This window comes from Triturus cristatus, chromosome 11 (genome assembly GCF_964204655.1).
Source record: "Triturus cristatus chromosome 11, aTriCri1.1, whole genome shotgun sequence".
In the NCBI taxonomy this organism is placed as follows: Eukaryota; Metazoa; Chordata; class Amphibia; order Caudata; family Salamandridae; genus Triturus; species Triturus cristatus.
The window spans coordinates 1,000,700,057-1,000,716,988 of record NC_140594.1 but is presented as its reverse complement, the minus strand read 5'-3'; the positions used below and the strand labels follow the sequence as shown (position 1 = coordinate 1,000,716,988).

The following is a 16,932-nucleotide window of genomic DNA, read 5'->3' as shown; positions in this document are numbered from 1 at the left end:
GCACGAGCACGCTACAGGGGGTGCAGCCCACCACTGTACGAGCAACAGACTATTCAACTAGCAAGCCACACCAGCCTAACGCTGGTCGCCTCCGCTAGTAAAAAAAAAGTCAGTTCTTGTCTGTATGTACTTACCGCTGACTTGCTCCTACCCCTTTGAGTCTAGGTCCCTCATTTCATATGACTAACACCACACACTAACCTTTCTGCTGCTAAAGTCTATTCTTTGTCACTTCATACAAGCCACTCCTCAAATATTGCAATAGTTACCAAAACACAGTTAAGTCTCCCTAGTTTTCCCTTACTGCCTCGAAAATCCTGGTGAATATTTCCAACCACAGAGCCAACTGCAGGAATCCCTGCACACACTCCCCGAAGTACAGCCAGATACACGGAAAGGATGTCTTGCACTAATTTGGCTAAATGTTTGCCTAAAGCAGTCCACTAATAAAACAGAAATTTGGGGCGCACCCAAACACCTCTTTCTATCGAAAGGTAAGGTAATCAAGTGGCTCGCCTTAGTGTTTTATGTTCCCATATAAAACTGCGATGGATGCCTCTACTTTTTTTTTAATACAAAGACACTGGGAGATACATCTGAAGTGTGTGAAGTGAGTATAATAGTTTAGGTAGCAACATCATTGGTATGAGAGTGGTACACTTCTCCCTGTGGCTCTGAGATTTTTGTGGTAAGTCTCTGTCCTCCTGCACCTTCCCCCATGGTAATGAGTCACAACATCCTTGCAAGTCCCTGTTGCAGTCTTGCTCACAGCCTTCAGCAGTTGCAAATAAGCATTTTAATGCTTGCTTATTAAAGGTTTGATCGTCCTCAGACAGCTTTACTGGCTACTTGTTAAGAGGTGAGACCAGTTGAAAGCCGTTTGTATGGTTCTAACCAACAATTTGAGGTTCCGGCATTTCTGGTATGCTTAAAAGATACTGTCCTATGCTGCTTCGCTCATCCTCTGCTGGTTTGGTTAGTATACAGAAGTTACGCAGAGCATGTCCACCCAGTAAAGCTTTCTCTGTGGTCACTGCTCAGGCCTGAAAAAGACTACCTTTAGACCTCTGACTAGAGCCTAATCTTTTAAAATTTCGCAGAGGGTTGAAAGCCTATTTATTTATGTAATTTAGGTTTTTATGTTATGTTCTTGTTGGAATGCAGAAGGTACTATGTGGCTAGCGCCATGACACCTGTTGGGTAATTGTTCTTGATAAATCAATAAAATTAATAAATATAATGCCTAACCATGCCCCACATTTTTCAGATTCTATTATCTAATATCTTTGACACCTTGTTTCTGATGGAAACTTGGCTATGGCCTGATTCTAATCCAGACATTGCCATAGCATTTCCCTCCAGCTATGTCATCTATCATCAGGATCGGTTAACTAGGCCTGGGAGTGGTATTGCACTCCTCATTCGTGATAATTTTAAATGTACTAGATTCACGTCAGTCAGCCTGAAGGGAGTGGAGAGTTTTTTTTTTTCACTTAATGCCCCCTTCTCTGGTCTTTTGCTTTATCGACCCCCTGGAAATTCCTCTGATTTCTTGAATTCCTGGGAGAATTCGAATCTCGCAATACTACCTCTGAAGCAGAAATCTGCTTCAGAGGTAGTATTGCGAGATTCTAATTACACAGTTTTGGGGGACTTTAATTGGCATGTGGCGTATCACAGATATGGAGGGGCAGTTGTTTTTGGAATCATATTAGCTAATGATTCTTCATAGGAAATTTTTAAACTCACTAAATCTTTCCTGAATCCTCAAACCTACAACTACTTCATAACTGCTTTATCTGAATTTTGCTATAAGCTCTCCAGCTTTTTTGAGGAAAAGAAACTAAAATTACATTCTTCTCTGTCTGTGCCTCTGACTGCTATATCTGGCAACATCGCCTTGGATGCAGTTTCTTGCGCTGAGTATGCTGTCCCATCCATCTCATGCGACCACCTAAGAATTCGAGTCCATTCATGTCAAGTCCATCAATATAACTCTTTGGCAATAGTATAAAATTGCATGAAGAAGCAAGTAAATGCAAAAAGGATCTTGGGAATACTAGAGCAGTGCTTCTCCTTAATGTTTATAATTTCTAGGTAATATTGTGTGGGATACTATCAAAGAACCCGCAAAGCAAGATGCAGTCTAGCTTTAATACCAAGCTCATGCTAGCTGATATTTTATTCTGCCTTTACTGCTGTTTCCTCATGTAGAGAAAGCAGGCTCCATACCCAATACTCACATGTCTAGTGCATATATGAAATTTCTAGGAAACATCCTTTGAATCCAATTTTGTATCATTGCTGATAATACCCACCTCTAGATTTGTCTATCCAACAATTGCACAAATCAGTTTGATGAAATCTCTGTCACACTCAACTGAGTTCAGACGACAAGGAAACATTAAATGTATCAATACCAAGGAAGCCAAGAGGTGCGAGGATTGGGGCACCCTCAACCCAAAACTATTGATTCAGCATTCCCCACGTTCGAAAGAAAGGTGCCAAAAAAAGTTCCTTAATTTTGAGAACAGGCAATTAGAAGTCTCATCAATATCAAGCTCTACGCTATACCATAAAGAGTTAGTCTTAGTCCCAAGCAACCAATCTCATGTGGTACCCTTGTGTTGACGGTGGACAAAACTCAGTCCACAAATGAGTAAGAGAGACATCTTATATGAGACAAAGTCCCAGGCCTATCATCATTCGTGCTCACTCAAAAAGCATGGGAGCCCTAGTGAAGTACGTGCCTGACTTCTAGTAGCTAAACACACCATTTTCAGTATTTTGTGCATCTGCTGCAATGCCCTTTATGGTCAGAGTGCTGAGTTCATCAAACAAATTTTCTGATGGATACATCTGTCTGTGGATTCCTCACCTTTTGAATTGCTCACCTTTCGAATTACCCCTATGTGCAGCATTCCACAGAAACTTCTCTCCTTAGCTCTCCCACGTCCACAAAGATGTCACAATGGAACGACTCTGCATGCGACTTCATGTGATGTCATCGGAGCAATAGGAAGACCTCGCCGTAGCGTACCATTTTTTCCAGGGCTCACCATTTCTGGGAGTTGCAAGGCTTTGGGTCTTTGTAGCAGCAACCATGGCTACCCAGAGGAAGTCCGGATTCAAGCCATGCGGGGAATGTGGGGGTCAGATGTCAATTACTGACCCCCATGAAGATTGTTTGTGGTGTCTCTCATCCGCCCACGACGTCAGGGAGTGTTCGTCATGCAGGCGCATGAACCCCAAGGCTTTAAAGTAACCCTGGGCACGACACTACGCTTCGCCCACGTAGTGTACGTAGCGCTGCCTGCTTCGCAGTTTTCGAAGTAGGCAAAGCAGGCAGCGCCTACGCACATGCGAGGGCAAAGCGTAGCTGCCTGCCGCCCACCACCCGCCCGCCCTACTTTTAAAAGATAACATAAATTTATAATAAAGCGAATTAAAAGGCACTTACCTGAAGCGCGGCGTCTCCGGGGCTCCCTCTTCCTGGTTTTCAACTTTTCTGACAAATGCGCATGCGCGGACGCCCGTTTTTCGCACTGATTTGGCACAGAGACCCGCTTAGAATAGCATAACATTCCACGCAATATTCAAGGCTTCAGTGAAGTAACATCCTTAAGCAGTGTCATTCCGTGTGGATTACTTCATTTGGATCATGTTAAGTTTGAATTTGTGGTTATGAGTTTGGTAAAACACAAGCATATTAGTATATATCAAAATTTCCTGACACTGCAATTTTCGTACTTATTGCTTTAAATGAATTTTGAATTTGTTGGACTTGTTATCGTGAATGGTCCAGTATATGCCAGTTATGTGGCTGTGAAAAGAAACTCTTTTACATGAGGCCTTTCTTACAGTACAATGTCTGCTTCTATTTCATGGTTGCCTAAAGGTACAATGTGTTAGTGCTGGGATGGGCTTGTCCTGTGTAGTGTACAGTTATGTTCCCCTGCCCCCACTGCGAGTAGCTATCATCCTCGTTTTTGATTTTTGGCCCTAGCCTTACGCTAATTTAATGTGTGCGCAGAGACCAAGCCCTGTTCTTGACATTTGGGGAGGGAGGGGGTTCCTGATGTGAAATGACGCTGGAGGGGCACACCAAGCGTGCCCTTATTATGCTGACAGAGGACTTCTGTCTCTGTAGTAGTGGTACCAGGAAGCTGGCTCTCTATATAGTGCACTTAAACAAATACAATGTGCAGAGAGTCTAGTGAGACCCACATTGGTATACAGAGGCAAAAGTAGATAATACTAACGCTCTATTTGTGGTAGTGTGGGCGAGAAGTTAGGCGTATCAGAGGGTAGTGCTACGCATTTGTTGTACTCGCAGGGGAACAAATGATACACACACTTAAGAACAAATCCGAGACTAATTTACAAAAATAACACCCATGTTTATACAATGTTTCAGATCAAGAACTTTGTTATACAGTAAGTACTTTTCAAGATATGAATTTGTCAGGTTTGCAAAATAAATCACACTTGTGTGCTATTACCCACCATTGAAGTGAATAGGGGAAAATAGAAAAATGCATATAAAATCATACAGTTGGATTTCGAGGTTCAACTTTGGAATTTAGGTAAGTATCTACATTCTCGGTGAACAGACAGATCTGAACGTCCTGGTCGGATGTACCTCTTTTTGCTTGGATGCTGCATAGGAGTCACATAGGAGCATCAAGTCGGTAAACCAGACTCTGCGGGTTCAGTGCCTGCGGCCTGCAGGGGAGTAGCTCCTCTACCACAAGGGCGTTCTCTGACAATTGGCGAAGGGCTAGGGGGGCTCTGGGGTTCCTGGAGTCCTCACAGCAGCAGTATGAGTCAGCACACAACGACAGTCGAGTCCTGGAAGCAGCAGGTAGGGTTTTGCACCAAAATTCTGAGGCAGGTATTCTGTTCTCAGATCAGCAGCTCTTCTTTGTCTGTATCTTCTTTGTGTCCATCGAATCTAAAGTTCAGGGTCCAGGAATGATCCTTAATACTAAACTCTGGGGCGTTAAAGGGGGTGACAGTTAGTAGCCAATGGGCTACCTACCTTTAGAGTGTCTACACACTCTAAGTGACCACTTCCTGTGGGAAGGGGCTCTAGCCTAGCCCTAATTGGCTAATTCCCTCTCAAACCACATGGAAGGACACTGCTTAAGGATGTTACTTCACTGAAGCCTTGAATATTGCGTGGAATGTTATGCTATTCTAAGCTGGTCTCTGTGCCAAATCAGTGGAAGAGTGCTGCAAATAGGTGATCCAGTGATTGTTTTTTGTAGATAGTTAATTGACTTTAATATAAACCAAGGGGAGAGCGAGGAAATGTTGGGGTGCGTCCCTATCCCCAGTTCAATAATTAGCAAAACAATGTGGACGAACCCACTGGAAAGAAAACTAACAAGACTCACTGTTGTGATCAGCAATGTCAGGGAACCATTAGGTTTTCTTAAAAGACCCCTCACACATCAACCTAGTTGGTGTCATGCTTCATCATAGGGGTCCCAACCGGGTGGCCGAATGCCCCCCAGTTGTGCTACAACGCCTGATTACAGCGGAGCGGTGTGGTGTATTTGTGTGAAGTAGTGTAATCTAAAAATACCTCTAGGAATCCTTGTCTAATGTATTTATTAGAGGCGGCCCAGGATACAGTTAAAAACAAATGGTGCAACTGATGGAGGGATTTACTCCTAGTTGTCGAATACTGGTGTGCATGTTTCAGCCCAGAAAAAAACACGTGAGTGGGCTTTCGTCAGGACCGGGTGAATAGTGTGTGAGTGGCAAAAATCACGCCACATGAATGTGAATATTCACTATGGTGTGTTGTAGTGCTAGATGGTTTCAGTATACTTACGGACACACAATTGAAAAAACCTGTAAGGGAATAAAAGACAAGACACATAAAGGAAAAATGCAACATAAAATGCAATCTTTTGCGTATTCAGTAGTGCCACTAATCACGTCTCCGGTAAGTCTCAGGTAAGTAGGCACAACAGTGAGGTAATACATAATCATAGCCGGGTGAGAATGCATGCTGTTTATACACATGGTGCACTTATATCTCACGGTGGATGTATGGTTGTGACTCCAATGTGGCATGCAGCGAGTTTAAACGGAGTGTGTCTATAATACCATATAGTTATGTAATGACTTGTTGCATGCTAACGAGATATAAAATAGAACAGGAGTTACCCTTGGTGCGTGAAGTCATGAGGAACTGAATGTCCCATATGATCGGCAAGGTGGTGGCCACTGGTGGCGTAAATAAGTGCAGCCACTATGCAAAACAAATAGAAAATAGATTGCGTGCAGAGAAACTGTAAAGTGCATAATTACACTAAACTATGGTGTTAGGCAGAAATTCGGGGCCCGGGAGGGGTCTCATCTGTAGTCACACTCTGCGAAGTTGGGAAAGAGCAAGAGACATCGTGAGCAATTAAAAATGCAAGGCGATTAGCTGTATCTACGGGGGAAAAGGAAAAAGAGGGTTCCTGCAGCTAAACCTTACTTCGTCAAGATGAAAACCCTCAGTACCCTATTGCGGTCTCCCGTGGTCCTGGCTGCTGATTTCTCCCCGTGTGTGGGTGGTTTTAATCAAGCGTCCGCGTTCCCTGACGCGCGGGTGTGCGCATAAGAATGCGTGTAGTCAATGAAGACTAGAAACCTGTTGCTGCTAATTGCGCATGCGTGGGTGCCATCGTGGGTGAGGGGAATGCCGAATCGCTGAATATCGGAACATAGGGGCAAAGTAGCAATAACATGAGTGCCATTTTGGAAAAGCCAGCAGCATTAGGCATGACTATGTGAGCTCTTTTTGATGAGTGAGCAAAATAGAGAAGCTACTGGAGAGAGCTTGATTATTGGAATATAGAGGCATGGCAGAGTAGCAATGAAGTGAATGCCAAGTTGGAAAGGGCAGCATTACTGCACCTAAGTGTGTGAGCTCCTTTAAATTAATAGATTAATTGTGGAGCTACCGAAGAAGGATCGCAAGCTAACCCCTTATGACCGGGAAAGTCAAGGGAAATGGCTAATGGTCACAGAACAGCATAATGAATGGTGTCAGCGTGACAGCGAGTGGTAAAAGGTGGTAATAAGTGACCACTTTACTTATTAATGTATAAGGATATGCCCGCAGTTGTGCTGCAAATTGCCTCATGATGGTAGCAAGTGTCAACTATACTGTTTAGAGTGTAAGGATATGTCCGCAGTTGTGGTGCAAATTGCCTCATGATGGTTTGCTCAGGATATTTAATTGACCCCATCCCATTCAAAATCTGTGTTTTCAGTGTATCTGGCCCAGCGGACCTAGTAGTAAAACAATAGGCTAGGACTTGGGTCTGTTTGGAAGATGTTGTTTCGTTATAATTGTCATAAATAGAACGTAGATCGGTATATTTAACCTAATTCAATCATTTTGAAAATCTGCCTGGAAAAGCATTATGCACCTAAGTTACAAGTGTGATAGGTTTAGCTTTTATAACTGGTCAAGCAATGGAATGGTAGAGCTTGACATAGGCCATTCCCAAGTAAATGAGGTTAACAGCCTTAATTATATAGGAGTTTAGTTGACATATAAGGGCTAAGTCCGCCCGACACCGTCTCGGTCCTGGGACCGACAGACCAATGGTCGGCGGTCCCGACTGCCTCATTAGGATGCGACCGAACACTGTTCGGTTGCATTCCTACATTTCTCTAAGGGAGCATGCATTACGGCCTTAAACCGGCCATAATACATGCTCCCATAGGTAAATGGGAGGTGCTGTTCATCTCTGCACCCCAAGGCCCGTGGCCTGCGACAGGATGCAGGGATCAACAGGGGGGAGCCATAGGTGCCCTTCGGCCCCCAACCGGTGGCCACACACACAAGGGGGCTCCTGCTGGGGCCCCCCAAACGCACTTTCTGACATGGTTTCTATGTTGGACAGACCAACATGGAAACCATGCCAGTAACCGTGCATCATAATCCCAAAGGCGGAAAGGCCCGCTCTTTGGTATTACAAGCCGGGTCTGACTTGCCGATGGGCTTCTTGAGCCCTCCAGAAGCCAACAGGAATGACCGGCCGGTTTAGTTTCCGACCGCCAGCTTTGTAATGCGGCGGTCGGAAAGTAAACCGAGGGGGCGATTACGATGCAGCCGGAAAGGCTCCGACCATCGGTCAGAGCCTTTATGGGCCGCATCGTAATTGGCCCCATAGAGTGATAGGAATAGAAAATAGCAAATGCATTCAATATATAATGCGTGATTGCAATAAACATATAAGGTATGTAAAACTTAATAATGAACTTACCCTTGTCTCCGGGTGAAGAATCTGTTGTGCACTACAAATCAAAGCCTGGAACAAGGATATAATCCCAGGACACAGGGGAAGGCAGCAGAGAGAGCAGGCAATTCTACCAACATTACTGAAGCTGCCAGTAAGAAGTACAGTGACAGAAACCACCAGATGCAGGTCAAACAAGGGAAAGGAATGTGAAGAAGAAGAAAGGGAGACGAAATGGGGAGAACACAACAAATGTGTAGGGATGGAAAGGCCGGGTGACAAATTAACCAAAGAGAAAAATCAGAGTCAACAAGGTGCATAGCCCGGCATCTGAGTTCTGTGCGAGAGGAAGCTTTGTTCTGCCACTTCCCTTTGTGGGCCAGACGTCTCACCTCGAAAATGTGTGCGATATCCCTGTAAGGTTAACTTTGATTAGTAAGGTACCCTCTATAGACCCACTTCCATAATCTCCGTGCCTATCCTCGCTTGACCTTTAAGTATTATTAAAAATCTATCAGTGAGCGAGGTAAGAGACAAAATATGTTACTCACTTTATTCCTTGTGTCTCTGTCTTCTGTAACTTCATGCAACAACTGACAGAGGGCAGTTAACATTTCCTCCCTGCTTTCCACAATGATAAAGATCTTTGATGGCACCACTCTGCAATGTGGAGTCTTTTAAATCTCCTTTGGTCTCCTGTCCGCATCACCCCTGCCAGATTTTGTCTAATAGCCAGACCATGATTTTATCCCACTGTACGTCCCAAGACTGGTGTCCATCAACTGCAGGAATGTTGGGTTATTTTAAGAATTCTCTGATCCTAATAAGATTCCTAGTTTTCTTATCTTTACCTGTTGACATTTGATGCTTGAGGATCTTAAACTTTCCTAGATTTATGGAAGAATTTGAATTTGAAGAAGGACAGCAGGAAATGCTATGCTTGTTTCCTAAAGGCCACCGAGGATCTCTCTGGAGCGCTCTTTACTGCTGTTGCTTTGTTAGTTGCATTTGTTTCCGCTGATTTGTGTCGGGAACTGATATTGGTTTGAGTTTGGGTTCCTGTGGATACAGTGATACAGAATATTGATTTATGATGATGTTTTCTGGCTGATAGACACACAAAGGGACATTGTAGTTTTTACAGCATCTCTATGCATGAGCATTCAGACTGACTTTAACATCTTGGTTACATTAGAATTGTCTGTGTAGTATTTGTTTTAAAGTTGAGGTTGTCCATCTCAGACAAGACTCTTTTTCAGCAATTCTTGCATTGTTCAAATTAATTTTTTTCGGTGTTCATATGGTAGACTGGTTTAATAAATTAGGATGGGCATTGAGCTGCATGCCTCGATATATTTTTTTGATGGATCTCTCAAAGTATGAAGTTTCTGTTTGTTCCATTGCACAACTTGTAGTGTCCTACTTCCTTTCCTGCCTTCCTGTCCTCAGTTTTCGTTTTGATTTTATTGAGCAAAGCATTGTTCACTGTACTCCAACATTAAGTCTAAAAATGTGGGTCCCTCATACTCTGGCCTCACCTTTCCACATTCCACTCTTACTAGAAAATTGCTCAATTGAATGTTCCAAAACACATGGAGCCATCTAATGATGGGCAGCACAGCTCATAAGCAGAAAACAGCAAATCTTGATCACTGCTTCCGAGCTGTACTGTCTGAAAATAAATCACTTACTCAGAGAACTGTTGGGTTAAATGAATTAACTTTACACACTGCAGGGGCATACGAAAGGGGCTCAGCTCTGCACTGCACCTGCAAAGACCATCTTAATAGGACCCATGGTGATAAACAAACGCACAATGCAATTATCAAAACATGCTGTGTGATATGCGGTGTAATGACCTGTGGCCCTTTCATTGTGCCAAAGCGGTGTGCCTCACAGCAGTAGAAAAGAGTAAAACAGATTGCTTTTATCAGAGTGCTTTCAACCAGGTCATAGTAGTCCCCAAATTCTGGTGTCCTAATTGGCCTTAGACCCTTCTAATACTCAGAAAAAGAGGAAGGATTTCTCCCAGGGTCTAAGATTACCTCATGACTCAGTGTCATCAGGGACACCTCATTCTGTTATTTGGTTTTCCTTTTCAACCTAATGCATTCTGGTTGTTGTAGCCATGGTTCAATGCATCAGAAACAACTGCATGAGCATAAATTAAAACAATGATTTTTAAAAGAAAGTGCACGCACGGGCTGGAACATGTTGTCCTTGATGACATGGAGACTTCTGCTAACCTTATCCAAATCCCATTGGATGCTGCCCTCCACTGAGAAGAACATATCATTGGGTGCTGCAGGTAAGGTAGGAGGCACGCAGCTTGTGGGCAGAAGCCGTACTCTTGTCTGGAGTCTCAGTCTACGTTCACTGGGATCCACTCGTCTCCACAGAACTTCATGTCATTGATCAACCCACTTTCTGAGGGTGTCCACCTCTTTTGGTAATCTTACTGAGTCAAGCTTAGCAATTCTAACCCTACCTATCCTCAGTAATATTTACTGTTTTGTTTTTGCTTTTAGGTTTAGGAAAACTTTTTCTTCAGAATAATCAACTGACCAAACTCCCTGATAACTTGGATAGTTTGAAGAAGCTTCAAATATTGGAGCTGGATGGAAACCCCATGACCGATCCTCCAGTAGAGATTTGTAGCCAGGGGCTGGAAGCCGTAAGGAAGTATCTACAGGATAAGAGGTATCGCAATGCTATGGCAACAAAGGTAAACAGCCCTATAGTAATTTTATTGTCTCTCGTGTTTATATGTAACTATGTGTGAAACATAATTTCTCTTTAATATAGCATTATAGCCCGATGCCAAGGGCAGCAACAGTTGTTAAGGGCCTTCTTCCTGATTCATATACCGAGCTGTAGACGAAGAGGAAGGGAGAGAGAGGGAGGGCCTTTAACAACTAGTGCATCCTGAGGTAGAAAGCTTACCAAGGTATAGGCTCGAGCTGTAGATGATCAGAGTGGGCGTTAGCTTTAAACAACTGCTATATCCCAAAGAAAGAAGGACTATAATGCTATAAGAACATTCCAAACATAGAGAGTAGATTTTACTAAAATAAACACGGAGAAACAGAAAGTCAAGCATTGGAATGTTGGAGCACAACGTCTAAACCAGCCGTTATTGACACTGAGCCACGTCATTGTCTTCAATACAGCTCTCCACATTCCAGTGTTCTAATATAACCTTAGAGGCGTTATGGGTCATTAAAGGCCTTCTCCAGTTATAGATCTGTGCCGAATGGCCCATAAGGGTAGAATGTCCTAATTTAAAAAAGCCTTCTGTGAGACGCAGAGGCTTCAAATCCCTACAACTCAGAAGCTACTAATCCTTTTCCAGCTGCTATAGAAGTCTATCATTTTAACTGGTGTGCTCATGGCCACAGCAGTAACCACTAAATAAATAAAAGCGGTGAAAATGGGCAGCTGTCAGTCCCTGACACACTCAGCTATGGTAAACTGCTTTTCTTTGTTTGGCGGAGCAGAGAATAGGGAGAATTGCCCTCTCCCTTCTTTCTAGGCTTTAGTGACACAGAAAGCAATGTGAGGAGTGCAGGTTCTGTGTGTCTCCTTGTACACAGCCTCTACCTCCCTCATTCCCCTGCTCAATCGGCATAGTCTCTGCAGAGACGGGTTGATGGGACAGAGAGAGGCTGCATATTAAGACATTAGAAAGTTAACTGCAGCAATACTATACCAGTGTTTATAGACCACCACCATTGTCTTTTTTGAAGCTGTCAGCATTCACATTTTCGAATACAGTCTTATAGCCTGATGCCAAGGGCTACACCGCGTGTTAAAGGCCCTAAACCTGAGTTATAGGCCAGAGCCGCAGGCGAGGGCCTATAATGAGGGAGAAGGCATTTAACAGACAGTATAGTCCGAGGCAGAATGTCTATAAGGCTATTAGAACATTCTATCCACTAAGGGTAGAATGTTATAAATTAAAAGGGAGAAATACAAAGCCAAACATTGGAATGTTGGCGCTCCTGGCTTATACCAGCTATTATAAGCTTGGAGCTACTCTATTGTTTTCAGTGGAGCTCTCAACATTCCAAATGTCCGAATATAGCCTTATAGCCCGCCATAACAGGCTATACTGGCCATTAAAGGCCCGCTCTGGCATTTTGGCAAGGGCATTTAATGGCCAGTATAGCTCAGCTGCGGCAGGCTATTAGAATATTCCGCCACTAGAGGTTCTAAAAACTTAAACAAAGACCTCAGTGAGCCCCATAGGATTTAAATCCCCTTGGGCTCCATGAGGCCTTTGTTCACAGCAACAGCTGTGAATGACAAACATTGTAATGTTGAGGCTCTGGACTTTTACCAGCCTTTGGAAGCCGGAGCACTCCATTGTCTTCAATAGAGGCCCTAACATTCCAATGTTCTAGTATAGCATAGTGTCCGACCTAGCAGGCTCTACCGGCCATTAAATCGGCTCTGGCCTTTAACAAGGGAGCAGGCTTTTAATGGCCAGTAGAGCCTGCTAGGAGGGCTCTAAGGCTATTGGAACATTCCGCCCGAGGGTAAAAACAAAGGCCTCTTGGAGCCCGAGGGAATTTAAATCCCCTCAGGCCCCGAGAGGCCTTTTTTCACAGCAGCAGCTGTGAATGAAAAACACATTAGAATGTTGTTCGGCGGCCTTCTACCGGCCCGTAGAAACCCAGAGCACTCCACTGTCTGCAATGGAGTGCTCAACATTCTAATGTTCTAATAATGCTTTAACAAGGCTCCTGAATGAAATCATCTTTTAAGTGTTATAGGTGAAATAAAAAATGTGTGAGACTCCTTTTTGCAACTGGTATAGCCTGAGGCAGAAAGGGCTGTAATGTTCTTGGAGCATTATGCACCCTCAGAGTAGAATATTGTAAAATAAACAGGAAGAAGAAGAAAGGCAAGCATAACACCTTCCTGCATTTTCCACATTTTACATGGAAGACTTTATGGTACTTATATTTTCATGTTCAGGAGCTTTTCTACTGAACCGGAATTGTTAATAAAACTCTTCTTTCATGGTTTGAGACTGCATAAAAATCAGTTTTTTGTAAATTATGGAATTTGCTGATGTTTTTTATCTTTATGTTCCATCTAAAGACTGGCTGATGAAACAATCTTTTTGCATTTCAGATACAGGCCTGGTGGCGTGGAATCATGGTTCGAAAAGGCTTGGGCCCCTTTGCATATCTCCTCCAATTTGGGAAAAAAGGAAAGAAGGGAGGGAAAAAAGATAAAAAGGACAAGAAGGGAAAAAAGGGGAAAAATGATAGCAAAAAGAAAGACACCGCCGGCAAAAAAGGGAAAAAAAAGTAGCTATGTGTTGGTTCGAATGCGACCCGTTGCTCAGTTAAACATGAAAAACATAAGGAACAAAAATTTGACCTAATTCATTATTTTTGCTTTTGAAAGTATTCCACCATAATACTTGCCAGAAAAAAATAATACTGGTTCAACCCCAAATTGTCTTGTGATGCCAGATGAATGTTTCATTAATAGCCATGAGAGCAAATGCTTTATCAACTGGGAAGTCACCAGTAGCAGTCAATTGAGGTACAATGTGAGTTCCAGGAAAAATTGGACTCAGGAGACAATAAAATAGAAGTCCATTACCTCAAATTTTCAGACAGAGACACACACACACACACACACACACAAAGACAGACATGTAAGACGCAATAAAACGTGGATTCAAGAGAACGGCAAAAGAATTTCATAAAAAGATATTTTACAGTGAGACAAGAGTCCCTAGTTCATACTAAGTAAATTCTGGGAAAAGCAACAGGGTTTGAAAAGAAATTATATATTGGTCTCCTACCCTTATAATTTATTAAAATGTGTATTCTGTGCACAACCCGTCTATCTAAAATTGCAGGCCTACTTAATTTTCCTTGGAGTTAAGTTATAATCTAAAAAAATAATGGTCATTGAAATATTCTGTAGAAGACTGGTCAACTGCAGTGCATCAATAGGGAGACAATAGGACACGTTAAAATTGTCACATCCTATAGCCAACTTAGTCAAAAGAATTGTCAAAATTATGCTAAATACAAGATCTATTAAGAGTAATGTGTTTAACAGCACATTTCATCCCTTTGATTGTTTGCACAGGTCAATCCAACCCACTAGTAGGGGCCAATGTACAGAAATAGCAGAGACTCTGACATGTGTATGAATGTTTGTCTGATTTCAACTAATTAAAGAGGTGGACAACCGATTAAAACAAAAAGGAACATAATTATGAAAAATGGTGTGAATAGTTGGCTTGGGGAATTTATTTACTTTGTATACTTCTCAATCTCTTGGCTACTTTCAAAACCCTGAGCTACCAGATCCATCTGATAGATGAATCATTATGTCTAGTTGGCATACATGATAAGGATAAGGTTTGACCCATTTTAAAAAAACGGATTCGTCTGGGTGACAGGTACCTCCATGATGCCAATGCTTAGTTTAGTCTCTTAGTAATCCAGTTTGTCATCAGTCCATTTCAGCTTCAATATAGGACTACTGTGTACCATTGAGAAATCCCTTGGTTTGTGTTACTGCAGCTATACTGATGGCACCCTAACTTTAACTAGTGCTCTGGTATATTCGACAATCAAATCCAAAACATATACAACGCTGAAGCACAGTCAGAATTTGCATAAGTCAAATCATACTTGTCCTAAATTCACCAAAGATGGGATTTTTTTTTACCACTACCTCTTTATAGCCTCCTTCCCTGGTAATAAAGGGCTGAAACTCTGATGCATGACCACAGTGTGCTGTAATTTAAAACCACAGAACATACATTTGTGGAGATTAGATTGGGCTACACACCAACCACAGAGACTCAGAATTTAATCTTGAGGAAGGGTTAGAGTCAAAAGTCCACCTGATGTCAGCAAAGTGTTCTTATAAGAACTCTTTATATGTTGGGATTAACTAATGTTTGCTCCACAGCTGGTAAAAACATTTGCCAGGTCTGGTTACTGATGACCGGCGTGGAATACAGTTATAATATATTGGGCTGTTTTCCTAAGAGCAACTGTCTTTTAAAAAACAGCTGAAGACTTGGCTTTTTACTCTTTGATAGTTCCCTCGTTTTTTCTGCTCTTGCTTGTTCATTAGCGCCGGGACACTCCTGGGAGTAGCCGTGTGCTCTACAAGTCCCGCAATTCATTTATTCATTCAATGCCAGTACAAAATACGAATACCTTCCAGCATTATAAGCATAAGGCACTCAATAATTTAAAGATACATTTTTAATAAGATGTTCTGATGGATACATCTTCCTGTGGATTCCTCACCTTTTGAATTACCCCTTGCACAGCATTCCACTGAAACTTTTCTCAATAGCTCTTCCACATCGACAAGTACGTCACAGTGGAACGGTTCCGCTTGCCACCCCATGCAACGTCATCGGAACCATAAGAAGACCTTGTCAGCGTGCTGACATTAGTTCCCTTTTTTCCGCTGTTGACGCGTAACGGTTTTTCCAGAGCTCTCCATGTCTGAGTGTTTCATTGTTACAGTTTCTCCTGAAGGAAATGCGTGGGTCATATGTCCATCACGGGCCCCCATGATGATTGTCTCTGGTGCCTGTCTTCGGACCACGACATCAAGGGATGTATGTCTTACCGACTTATGATTCCGAAGGCCCTCAAAGAGAGGGAGGCCAAATTGTTCAAGGCAGGGTGAAGAAGCAGAAGACGGGCCAAAGGAGGACTAGATCCAAGTCCAAGTCACCGACTCCTCACACCTCAAAGTCATCAAGGAAGCACAAGAAGAAGCGGCGTCATGGCTCCAGGCATTGTTCTTCTTAGGACAAGTCACCAAAGTAGGGGGTCCCCAACTCCACAGCATCACAGAAAGGATGAAGTTTCACCTTCCCCTTCACCTCAGGTGACTTCGGCACACTCTCCGACTCCGACAGGCTCTCAGATGCCCAGGGAAGCGACGCTCTCTCCTCCGACCACTCCGCCTCCGGCGTCTCCGGCACTGCAGCTAGAACCAGTCTTACAGCCTCGAGCTGTTCCTGAACAGGCGGTACTGCATCCATACCCACCCTTTCTTGCTCCAGGTATGGGTCCTTCGCATTTCTTAAATGCGATGTATGGCATGTTCGCCAGGGCGGCTAACCCTACTGGTGCGCCTGTTGGCCCCATGGGAACGCTGTCTTAGAACCTGGGAAGCTTACCACCTCATTTTGCACAGGTACCTTTCATGCCATTCTTGTTGATGACCCCGAGTTGGCCTTTCTCGATGCTGAGGTTCTGGACGCCGGTGTAATCCCAAAAGGGAAGATTGGAGTATTCTGCAGCGCCGTCAGGCTCCGGTCTGGCTCCAGCTCGGCTTCACAAGGCGCCTTCAACTATCCCTGTAGAGCCTCCATCGACGCCAGCTCCGAAGTCACCGGCGCCTCATCTGGCGCCGGCAACAACTATATCCAAGTTGAGATCAAGAAGGGAGGCACAGAGGCTTCTGGAGGAGGAAGAATTCCAGGAGCAACAGAAAGAGGCTAAAGAGGGGAGGTTTTTGATCCCATGCAGGAGTTTGAAGGGCTTCAGGAGGTAAGTGGGCTAGATACGTCTCAAGAGTGGGAACTCTCATCTCCGAAGGGCCTTCCTTCGGAGGAGGTCTCTTCTTACCACTCAATTATCAGAAAAGCAGATGATCTTCTGGACTTGCA

At 43.5% G+C, this 16,932-nt stretch overlaps 1 protein-coding gene across 1 annotated transcript in view; it reads left to right on the top strand.

Moving 5' to 3' along the window:
- Positions 1–15,674, top strand: part of LRRIQ4 (leucine rich repeats and IQ motif containing 4) — a 102,752-nt gene extending 87,078 nt beyond the window's left edge. The window contains exons 5-6 of the mRNA XM_085633113.1: positions 10,781–10,977; positions 15,600–15,674. Coding sequence (XP_085489239.1) covers positions 10,781–10,977; positions 15,600–15,674 — 272 coding nt within the window. The remainder of the gene's footprint in view (positions 1–10,780; positions 10,978–15,599) is intronic.
- Positions 15,675–16,932: the final 1,258 nt, after the last annotated feature.